The following is an 11,218-nucleotide window of genomic DNA, read 5'->3' as shown; positions in this document are numbered from 1 at the left end:
ACCAAGCGTTGGGTTAGAAGACGTTATAGACACCAGGTGGGCAATAGCCTTCGGCGTGTCTCCTGCCGCGTTGGCCTGGGAGTGCTTTGGCCAGGGAGCGCCGCTCGGTCCCTGCCGGCAGACGGACGGTGCTGGCTCCGCTCCTGCACCTTCCCCTCTGGGCGCCAAGCCTCTCGCAGAGCCCGTACCTGCGGGCCTCAGCCGCAGGGGGTTTCCCTATAAGATCTAACAGGCTTTTCTAATCCTGCTCTTTTTATCCGCTGGGCTGGTGGGTATTGTATAGCATTAATTTCTTCCGTTCAGTCACGTGGCGTTAAAACAAACGGCAAATGCAAAGAGTCCAAGTGCACTGTGTCAACACGGTCACCTTCACCGACCGGGTTTCTCTGTGACTGGGGAATAAGAGCAAAAGAATTGGCTTTTCTCCCATGTCTGGCGTGCTTAGGGTTCTCGTGATATTTCATTCCTATTCAGGAATTAGCAGCAAAGGCTATTTAATCCCTGGGAAGCCAATTGGCTATTTTTTGAAAAGGCAAAGCTTCATTTTGGTTTGATTCCTCCTGCTGCTGTGTCACCGCCCCAGCCCAGGAGCGCTGCGGAGGAGGCTGCACCCCCCCAGAGCCGCCGGTTCTCTGCTGGAAACCTGCTCTGCCCCCCGGTCTCAGCTCACCGGGCTCCTTCGTGCGGGCATCGCCGTGGGGATGTTGTGGGGGGTGGGGGGGGGTGGTGGTGCACAGCCTGGGCCACCCCTGCTGCGTGATGGGTCCCCGGGCACCCACCCTGCGCACTTGACAGGGACGTGGGATGGGGACAGTGGGGTGACACCGAGCCCCTGTTGATGCTTCTCGCTCCCGCAGCGGCGTGGGGAAGCGGGAGCTGCTGCAGCAGGAGAGCGGTGGGAAGGGGACACTCGGTGGGTTAGGGGGCACTCGTCGGGAAGGGGGCACTCGTCGGGAAGGGGACACTCGGTGGGAAGGGGACACTCGATGGGTTAGGGGGCACTCGTCGGGAAGGGGGCACTCGTCGGGAAGGGGGCACTCGGTGGGAAGGGGGCACTTGTCGGGAAGGGGACACTTGGTGGGAAGGGGACACTCGTCCAGCCCGCTGGGCTCTGGAGGGGCTGCATTCCTCCACACAAAGGTCCTCCTGTTTGTCCCATTAGTGCCATCATTAAAAGCCGGTTAGTCTCCTACGGAGAGCAAACGCAGCCCAGCCACGACCTCGCGAGGGGCTGCGCGGCCCCAGACCCCCATGTCCCCCGCTGGCCCCAGGAGCACCGGGGTGAGCCCTCCTCCCCTCCCGCTTGTGTACTGGGGCTAATTGGTGCAGGGTGCCCAGGAGCCCAGCTTCGCACCTTGTTAGCATGGCAATTAGCTCTCTTTACCCTCCTGATTGCTCATGTGCATATTTGACTCCAATCCATCTTTCCAGTGAGTTATAAATGCAGCACCGGGGAGGCAGGGGGGAGTGGAACTGGGACAGGGGCAGCAGAGCCATGCTGGGGACTGTCCTGCTGCTGCTGGCCCTGGCCAAGCCGGTGTGCCCGAGCCCGGACAGCGCGGCGAGCCGGCGGGCTGAGGCGCTGAAGAGGCTCCTGGAGGTCTTTGGTATGGAAGACCCTCCGCCGGCCCCGGCTCACGTCAAGCAGCCGCCCCAGTACATGGTGGATCTATTCAACACCGTCGCCAACGCGGACGGTGTCACCAAGAACCCCGACATCCTGGAGGGCAACACGGTCCGCAGCTTCTTGGATAAAAGTAAGGACGGGGGGTTCCCCACGGTGCTGGGGACGGGGCTGTGGGAAGGGGCCAGGCACTGCCGGCGGAGGTGCCACCTCTGGTTTGGCTCCACCTCCCAACTGTCCTTCCCTGCAGCTCACGGGGAGAAGATGCGGTTCCTCTTCATCCTCTCCAGCGTGGCCAAGAATGAGAAGATCCTGACGGCAGAGCTGCATCTCTTCCGCCTCTGGCCGAGGGCCACCAACGGGCCCAAAAGGCACCACTTCTGTCAGGTGAGGAGGGGGGATGGGACGGGGACAGGATGGGGAGCAGGGTGGGGATTGGGATGAGGATGAGGATGGGGATGGAGGCAGGGATGGGGCTGGGGCACATCCCCAGCCTGCGCCTCGGGATGCCACTGGCGTGCTGCAGTCACTCGCCTGCAGCGGGAGCATGGCCCAGCTCCGTGAGCTTCACACGACCGACGTGTCGCTGCCTCGCACAAAACATGATGGTTAAACCATGGAGGCTTCTGCGTGCTCCAGCCGGGGCACCCGCGGGCTGTGACAAATCCAAGCTGCCAATTCCCCCACCTCCTGCCTTTTTTTCCCCCCCAGTACCTGTGTCCCAGGTCTCTCCCCGCTGGCAGGACCCGCTGGTGGTAACCGCCCTTTGCTGCCTTCCCCAGGTCAGCGTCTACCAAGTGCTGGAGAAGAGCGAGCCGGAGGCGCCCGGGGGGAAGAAGCTGCTGGCAGCCAGGCTGGTCCCGCTGCAGGGCTCTGGCTGGGAGGTCTTTGCCATCACGCAGGCAGTGAGTGCTTCTCCCCATCCGGGTGGCACCGAGGGGGTTTGCGTGATGGAGCTTTTTTTTTTTTTAACCCATTTTAACCCCAGCAGCCTTTGGGGCTCCAATGCAATTTGCTCTCCAGACCCTCTGCGGCAGCGGGGCTGGGGGGGATACAGCCTTTGGGAGGGGGGTGAGAGCCCTGCCAAGAGCCCCGGGGGCAGCTCCGTCCTGCCCCAGACCGGTCCCACTGCTCCGCAGGTAGCGCCGGTGCTGGCTCCTGCCGCGGTGTCCCCTGTGCCACAGCGCCGGAGCAGCACGGCCCCTTCGCCCGGGGCTGGGGGGACGCAGCGCGGCCGTGGGGGGGTCCTTGTTCACGCCACCACGCTGCTGCCAGGGCACCGGCTCTGCTGGCCTGGCGCTGCCGTGTGGGGACACCGGCGCTGTGCCTGTCCCCCCGCAGTGACACCCGTTTGGGTCCCCAGGTTCGCGACTGGATGGAAGACGAAAGCAGCAACCAGGGTTTGCTGGTGACAGTGCAGGGCCTGGGCGGGAGCCCGCTCGACCCCCCCCCGCTGCAGTTCGCGTCCGGTGGGGACCACCACGAGAGCAAGAAGCCCATGTTGGTCCTGTTCACGGACGACGGGCGCCGGGGAGCGTCCCTGCCCATGGCCGGCTTCCCAGGTGGGTCCTGTCGGCCCCGGCACGGCTCCTGAGGTGCTGCCGTCCCCTCGCCCCTGGGGTGCTCCGTGCACGCGGGCTCCTTCAAATCCGAAGCTCCTTCTGCGGCCAGAGGGAGAGGCCGTCTCCCTTCTGGCTCAGTCTGTGCAGGGGTGCAGGCTCCCAGATGTAAATCTGGATTTTGCTTGCCCCGATGAGGTGCGGCCGTGGGGCTGTGGGGTTGTCACCTCCCGGTGGCTCTGCCTGGGCTGGTGACAAGCTGTGACCGAAGGTCTCGCTGCACCAGGCGACTGCAGACAAAACCTGCGGGGAAAGGAGGGATGGCCGGGGTTGGGGGGGGACGGAATACGCCACGTTCTCCCTCCTCCCAGACTCCTGCAATGGCTAATGGCCTCGGGTCCTCATTTCTGGCAGATTTACAGCCCCAGGCTCCCGTTCTCCCTGCAAAGCTGGCGGTGCCCAGGCTGACCAGGCCGCGCAGCACCCGCTCGCTGGACCGGCTGCAGCCCTGCCAGAGGCACCCCTTGTCCGTGGACTTTGAGGAGATCGGCTGGTCCGGCTGGATCATCTCGCCCCGGGGGTACAACGCCTACCACTGCAAGGGCTCCTGCCCCTTCCCACTGGGCGAGAACATGCGGCCGACGAACCACGCCACCGTGCAGTCCATCATCAACGCCCTCAAGCTGAGCGAGGGCGTCAGCAGCCCCTGCTGCGTCCCCGACAAGCTCTACTCCATCAACCTCCTCTACTTCGACGACGATGAGAACGTGGTCCTCAAGCAGTACGATGACATGGTGGCCGGGAGCTGCGGCTGCCACTGAGGCGGGCGGAGAAGGAAGGTGGAAATGCCGCTGCAGCGCAGGCAGCTCCTGCTCCCTCCGGAGCATCTCTGCGGGGGGGTCTCTGTCCCACAAAACTCCCCGAAAGAGAGCAGGGTGAGGAAAGCAAGGGGTGCCCAGCTCTGCCCCGGGTGGCGTCACTCCTGGTAGTGCCCGGGACGGCTCAGGGCCGAGCTCTGAGCGAATCGACCGGAATGAGCCCGTGCGACTCAGCAGCCCCGGGACGATGGCTCCGTGCCGGCCGCCCTGCGTGGGAGCGCGGGTGTCCTCGCCCGTGCAGAGGCTTCCCGCAGGCTGTACTATATGTAAATAGCAAGAGCACTAATATATGACAGAAACCGTCTGTACAGTGGCCTGTAAATGTCTGTACATTTCTGCATTGTTGTGACTTGTAAAAGGAATTCAGTGGAAGTATTAAACACGCTGGTCTCCGAGGGGCTGCTTGTGGGAGCGCTGCTGGGGTGGGGGACGGGCCGAGGCCGGGCATGGCTGGGGGGGGTGGGTGGGGGGGTGCAAGCAGAGAGATGGAGCCGCAGCCGCAGCGTGGCGGGTTTCCGAGCCCTGTTCCTTGGAAGCCAAACGATCTCAGGATCCATCAGCCAGCCCGAAAGGTGCGTGAGGATCCCCGAGCAGGTGATGGGGGCAGAGGGGAGGATGCAGTGATGGAGTCGGGGGATGTCAAGGTGCCCGGAGGGGACGCTGCCGGGGCGGGCGGGTGGCGGGGAAGGCCGGGTCTGGGTGAAGACGGCCGGAGGAGGCTGTGCCGGGGACGTTCCTTGGGGAAGAGAAATGGGGTGGGAAGCAGAGCTGACCAACCTGCCAGGGTCAGGTCGGTTCAGAGGGCGGGTGTCGACGCGGGTACCAGGGAGCGGGTGTCGGTGCTGGGGGGTGAGGGCAGGGATCCCCGTCTCACGCTCGCTGGCACAGATTCCTGTCCCCTGCGCTCCAGGACCCTGCAGGAGCGTGGCCGTCCCTGCCAGAGGCCGTCCCTGCTGTCCCTCAAAGCCTCTTTCCAAGCGTCTGCGACAGCAGCAGCTTAACGGTTGTCCCAGGCTGACACCAGGACACCCCCCCCCACACTCCCCCAGCAGCTCCTCGTCTCCAAGCCCAGCTTGCAGGTGACCAAATCCCACCCTGGCCTGGTGGGCACCAGTTTCCTTCCGCTGCTCGGCCAAACCCAGCACCCCCAGCTGTCGGCCCTTCCCCGCCACGGCCTGTGGTCCCTCCCCCCATCCCACCCTGGGGAAGGGTGAATCCCCCCCAGGGAGCGGGAGCCCATTGACTAGATTCGGGTCCCACACCGGAGGCAAAAATCCTTCCTCTGTGCCCCGCAGATGTGTCCCCCGCTGTCACCGGGGTGTGAATGCAGGGCAGAGCCAACCAGCGTGTCCCCAGGCACATGTGGCCATCCCAGCTCCTCTCCCAACACACCCTGGGCCAGGCACCTCACCCCCAAACCCACGTGGCTCACCTGCGTCCCACGAGAGTCCCCCCCCTCCCACTGACGGGCAGGAGAGGCGGTTGTGAGCCCCAGGAAACGTCCCCTCTTCGCCCCCAAATTACAAGCAGTTTATCGAATGGCGCAAAGCGGCTGGGCAATAACCCAAGACAATGAATGCTTTTGGCCTGGTTTATTAAATGCCTGTTTCTGGGGATGCTCCGGCTCCACACCCCCACAGCTCCCGTGGCTGCTCATGGCTCCCATCACAGCAGCATCCCGAGTCAGGACCGGAGCCCAGGCTCCCAGGGCAGTGGGAAGCAAAGTGGGTTTGACCGGAAGGATGCCCAGCTGCAGCCTTTTCTGTGCCGTACAGACATCCCTCCCCGGCCGTACAGCGAGCTCTTCCGCTGGTCCTTCCAGGGGGTTGGACTAGATGATCTCCAGAGGTCCCTTCCAACCCTACGATTCTGTGATTCCATGATTCCCCGACCGCTCTGCGGGACAGGAGGCTCCAGCACGCGGCGTCGAGGAGTGTCACGACACAGTCACAGGCACGTTTCACCCCTCCGAAACAGCCCCAGCTGGCACTGGCACCTGCACAACAACAGCAGCCCCCCCAGACGCCGCTGTGACCCGCTGCTTGCTGCCCCGGGGGACCGGACCTGCTGGAGGGACGGCCAGGCTGCAGGGCGGGACGTGTCACGGCGGAGGGGGGTCCGGGCGGTGCAGGGCCGGCGGTCAGCGGTGAGAGCGGGGGTCAGCTCTGCAGCACTCCGACAGCTTCCGCACCACCCGCTCCTTCAGGCGGATCCTCCTGGCCAGCTTGAGCGACTGGCTGGTCTCGTTCTCATGGGCCTTCAGCTTGGCATAGTAGTCAGAAAACTTGTTGTAGAGGATGGAGATGGGCATGCCGTTGAGGATGATGCCGAAGGAGATGCAGCCAAATGCCACCACCCTGCCCAGCAACGTGTCGGGCACAGTGTCTCCGTAGCCCACAGTGGAGAGGCTGACCTGGGCGAGGAAGGGAAAGGATAAAATCCCACGTGAACAAGCTCAGCAGACCCTGCCTGCCGGTGCTGGGACCCACCACCCTCTGTCCCCGCGTGGGAGCTGGGTGTCACCTGAGAAAGGCCCTGCACCGTGGCTGCAGCCGGCCTGGCTGTCCCTTGGGGAGGTCAAGGAAAGGGTTGGATGAGGCCCCAGCAGCAGAGACCAGAGACAAGCTGCCCTGCTCCCTCCTCTCCTTCGCGTGTGTCTCTTCAAAAGCAGCTGGACGTCACCAAGCTGAACTTTCCCAGCAGCCAGACTGTCTGCTGGAGCTTCCTGCCCCCACGGAGTGGTGGCTCCGGTGCTTCCTGGCCGTAAGATGCCCGGTCCCACAGGGAACGAAGCTTCCCGGACCCTCCCTCCAAGGGAAAGAAGCACTGCCCGGGAACGCACCCGGAGGAACCGCGTTGGGATGACGGGGAGCAGGACTGCGGGGGACAGGGCGAGAGCTGAGGCAGAGAGGTTTGGGCTTTGCGTGGAGAGGATCAGCCTGTGACGCTTAAATACTCAAATCTGGTGATTTTTCTAAGTGATTTTGCACTTCCTCGAGGCGGGATGAATTTGAAGCAGGCAGCCAGCGCTGGCCGAGGGGGATTATAAAAGCAGAAGTGATCTGCGGGATCATTTCATCCGTAAATCAAAATGCCCTCGTAACCCCTGGCTCTCAAGTGCTTTAGCGACCTCATCCTCGGGGATAATCCCAGGTTTATTATAGCGCTCGGCTCAGCAGAGCTGCCGGCTCCTGGCATGAGGAGGGCAGCAAACAAGGGCTGCAGCACCCCCCGGCCTGCGTCCTCTCTCAGGGCACGGGCTGAGGCGCGACGTGACCGCGTTTCCTTGGTTCCCCCATGCAGCCCTGGGGCCCCAGGCTCAGCCCCACAAGCTCTGACCCCCCCCCTCGCACCGCGCAAGCCCAGCCGGGCTGCAAAGCCGCGCAAGCCTCAGGCTGTCCCCGGTGGCTGTCCCCATGCCCAGGAGGTCTGAAACACATCCACCCAACACCTGCGTCCCACGGCAGGTAAAGCCCGGGCTGTTACACCCCCCCTTGTCACTAACCTAGGCCGGGAGGTTCCCAGGCCGCCACCTCTGTCCCACCTTCCCACCCCAGCACCAGCTTTTGAGCCTCTGAGCTTAGTCCAAAGCTCCGATTCCTTTTCTCAGAGCGTGCAGGGCTCTGGGTTTCCCACCGTCACTGAGCTGGTGGGAAGACTGGGCTCTTTTCTGCCTCCTGGCCCCCGGCAGCGGCGAATCCCTCAAGCACCAGGGCAGCCTCCTCCGCGCGCAGCCCCCCCGCACCCTTCTCTGGAAGAAGGTGCTCCCACCTTACCGCTGCCCACCACCAGGCGTAGGGGATACTGGTGAAGTTGGTGCCTGGGACATCATGTTCCACGGAGTGCATGAGAGCGGAGAAGGTGAAGACCCCCATGGCGATGAAGAGGAGGAGGCAGCAAACCTGCTGGTAGCACTGGCGCATGGTGAAGCCAAAGGCCCGGAGGCCGGTGGAGTGGCGAGCCAGCTTGAGGATGCGGAAGATCCTCATGAGCTTGATGAGCTTGAGGACTTTGCCCAGCTTGCTCACGTTCTCCACCTTGTGCAGTTCCTCATGGTAAAGCGTGTCTGCTTCATCCAGATTTTCAAAGAGGATCTGGATGTAGAAGGGCAGGATGGCGACCAGGTCTACAGCATTAAACGCTGCCCGCAAAAAGTTCCTGAAGCTGGAGGAGGATATAAGCCGCATGAGGTATTCGGAGGTGAAGAAGATGGCGCAGATCATCTCCAGCTGCTCCATCCACATCTTCCCTGTCTTTTGTTTCATCTCTTCCACTGTGCTCAGCGTCATGCCCACGATGGAGATAAGCACAAAGAAGCTCGACATGACAGCAATGATCTTGGCTGGGACGGACGAGTACGGGTTCTCAATGAGGTTCCAGATCATCTTCCGAAACCGGCCCAGAAATTTGCCCTCGAACTGCTGTGTTGAGTCCAGGGGCTCCAGTTCTGCCTCCAGCTCCCTCTGTATTTTCAGGTACTCACTGAGTTCATCTTGCTTTTCCTCAAACAGGATCCGGCAGCAGCGTTGGGAGTATTTCATATGGATTCCCCAGTACTCGATTTCCTCCACAAAGTTACTGGGGCACATCTCGTCCATTATCCACAGGACCCCGCTGCGGTAGAAGTGGAAAATGTAGTGGAAAATGGAAGGATCACGGTCAAAGAAGTACTCGTTCTTCTGCACTGAGTAGTCATCGCAGAGCTGCAGCTTCTTCATGGGGTCAGTATAAAGGGCCAGCTTCCCAAGCCTGGTGATGGGATACCGGGCCGCAACCTTGATAGCTATCTGGAACAATTTGCCACCGACATTAATGTTGAGCAAGTATTTGCTCCTTCGGATGTGAGTCTTGCTTTTCTCCCGGTTTCCGTCCGTCACATTCTGCATGGAGCTCCATGGCTTTACCAGGCTGTCCTGCGCAAATGGGATGTGGACTTCCTCTTCCTCCGGTGTCCGGCAGCGGTCCCGGCGATCCCCGATCTTCAGGCTGGCCGAGAGACTCGCACGCCTTGTCCCCAGCTGCCTCATGGCGCCTGACCCTCCGAAGCAGCGATTCCTGGTACGTGCTGCGGGACAGCAGCTGGGGCTTCACGGGGACGCTCCCAGCGGGCGCAGGCTGACTGGGACAAGCGCTGTCGGCTCAGAGGAGCGCTGGCGAGCTGCTGCCCGAGGGGCACTGGCCATGTCGTGGTGCCACGTGGCACCTGCCGGCTTCCCAAAGCCGATTGCTGATCAGATTGCGTTTTTGCATTGTAGGAGTCGGAGGCAGCTAAGTGTCCGCTCCTTAAGACAATAATGAGATTGAAGCACTAGCCCTTTATGTAAGGAACTATTTCCAGCTCTCCACTTCTCTTTCTCCTTATTCTGTTCTTATTAGCTGTTTGTGTTTGTCGCCCGCCAGCCTGTTTCCAAGGCGGGCATCCACGACAGCAAGTCAAAAAGAAAGGATGAACTTGCCTTGGTTGAACCCTGTGCCCCGAAAGGCACAGAAAGGTGCAGACGCAGGATTTGTACCAGCTTTGTACCCCCACAACAGATGCTGCTCTTGGCACCAGTCAGTCGTTAAGCACGCGCGCGCTAATGCCCCTGCTCCATCAGCTGTCATCGCCCAGAGAAGGGAAACGCTTGTTATCGCCCGGCTCATCCCTCAAAGCCCCAGAGCGCAGATTTACAGGGGAAGAGGTGAAGGAGCCGCCTCACCCTCTGCACAGTGCCCGAACGGGTCCCCAGCGTGCCGGGTCGCTCCTGCAGCGCTGCCCTGTGCCCCCTGCCCGTCACCCCCGCCTTCAGCCCCGTTACCCCCGCGGGCAGGGGCAGGGACACGGAACGGGATACTGGAGACGTGCAAGTCTGCAGTAAAAATTCCCCTGAACCACTGGGACTAAGAGGAGGAAATTAATCCTTTGGATTTGCAAGTAAAAGGGGAAACAAAATTAAACGGGCCGATCTTTGATATCTCACCCAGGGACACAACCCGACCTCAGCAGGTAAAACGTCACGTCGATTTCCATGAACTGATCTAATTAAACACAGAGACCTGGAGCACAAAGCTGCTCCCGGGCGGAAAAGCAGCTCAGGCTCCACTACAATCGAAGTCTCTGAGCCTGGGGATTAGGAGAACAAAAGTGCTGCCGGCACCGGACAGAGGAAGGGAAATTGCTGTCACAAACACAGCCCCAAGTTTTGGCACAAGATCCATAAAAACATCACTCCAATCTTCAAAAAAGGCAAGAAGGAGGACCCAGGGAACTACAGGCCGGTTAGTCTCACCTCTGTCCCTGGGAAGGTAATGGAGCGACTCATCCTGGATGTCGTCTCCAAACACATAGAGGAACAGGAAGTCATTGGAAGTGGTCAGCATGGATTTACCAAGGGCAGATCATGCCTGACCAATCTGATAGCTTTCTATGATGTTATAACGGGTTGGCTGGATGAGGGGAGAGCCGTAGATGTCATCTACCTTGACCTTAGCAAGGCTTTTGACACTGTCTCCCATAACATCCTCATTAGGAAGCTGAGGAAGTATGGGCTAGACGAGGTGACAGTGAGGTGGATCGAGAGCTGGCTGAGTGGCAGAACTCAGAGGGTTGTGATCAGTGGCACAGAGTCCAGTTGGAGGCCTGTAACCAGTGGTGTCCCTCAGGGGTCAATACTTGGACCAATTTTGTTCAATATATTCATTAATGACCTAGATGAGGGGACAGAGTGTATCCTCAGCAAGTTTGCTGATGATACCAAGCTGGGAGGGGTGGCCGACACTCCAGAGGGCCGTGCTGCCATCCAGCGTGACCTGGACAGGCTGGAGAGCTGGGCAGAGAAGAACCAAATGAGGTTCAACAAAAGCAAGTGTAGGGTCCTGCACCTGGGAAGGAAGAATGCCAAACACCAGTATAGGTTAGGGGCGGACATGCTGGGAAGCAGCTCTGAGGAGAAGGACCTGGGGGTCCTGGTAGACAGGAAATTATCCATGAGCCAGCAGTGTGCCCTTGTCGCCAAGAAGGCCAATGGCATCCTGGGCTGCATAGGGAAGACTGTGGCCAGTAGGTCGAGGGAGGTCATTCTCCCCCTCTGCTCTGCCCTGGTGAGGCCACAACTGGAGTACTGTGTCCAGTTCTGGGCTCCCCAGTTCAAGAGGGACAGGGAACTACTGGAGCGAGT

General features: G+C 61.0%; 2 protein-coding genes across 2 annotated transcripts; one reads left to right on the top strand and one right to left on the bottom strand.

Annotated features, from left to right (window-relative positions):
- The first annotated feature begins 1,441 nt into the window (after nucleotides 1-1,441).
- Nucleotides 1,442-4,047, top strand: LOC128900642 (bone morphogenetic protein 2-like). The gene is made up of 5 exons (XM_054182026.1): nucleotides 1,442-1,757; nucleotides 1,875-2,011; nucleotides 2,407-2,529; nucleotides 2,988-3,186; nucleotides 3,598-4,047. The coding sequence occupies exons 1-5, from the start codon at nucleotides 1,442-1,444 to the stop codon at nucleotides 4,002-4,004; spliced, it is 1,182 nt and encodes a 393-aa protein (XP_054038001.1). The 3' UTR covers nucleotides 4,005-4,047.
- Nucleotides 4,048-5,659: 1,612 nt separating this feature from the next.
- On the bottom strand, nucleotides 5,660-9,692 carry LOC128900636 (potassium voltage-gated channel subfamily V member 2-like). The gene is made up of 2 exons (XM_054182015.1): nucleotides 7,838-9,692; nucleotides 5,660-6,474 (listed from the first exon to the last, which is right to left on the bottom strand). The coding sequence occupies exons 1-2, from the start codon at nucleotides 9,086-9,088 to the stop codon at nucleotides 6,202-6,204; spliced, it is 1,524 nt and encodes a 507-aa protein (XP_054037990.1). The 5' UTR covers nucleotides 9,089-9,692; the 3' UTR covers nucleotides 5,660-6,201.
- Between the last annotated feature and the right edge of the window lie 1,526 nt (nucleotides 9,693-11,218).

This window comes from Rissa tridactyla, chromosome 22 (genome assembly GCF_028500815.1).
Source record: "Rissa tridactyla isolate bRisTri1 chromosome 22, bRisTri1.patW.cur.20221130, whole genome shotgun sequence".
Taxonomy (NCBI): domain Eukaryota; kingdom Metazoa; phylum Chordata; class Aves; order Charadriiformes; family Laridae; genus Rissa; species Rissa tridactyla.
This window is presented reverse-complemented; position numbering and strand designations above follow the sequence as displayed.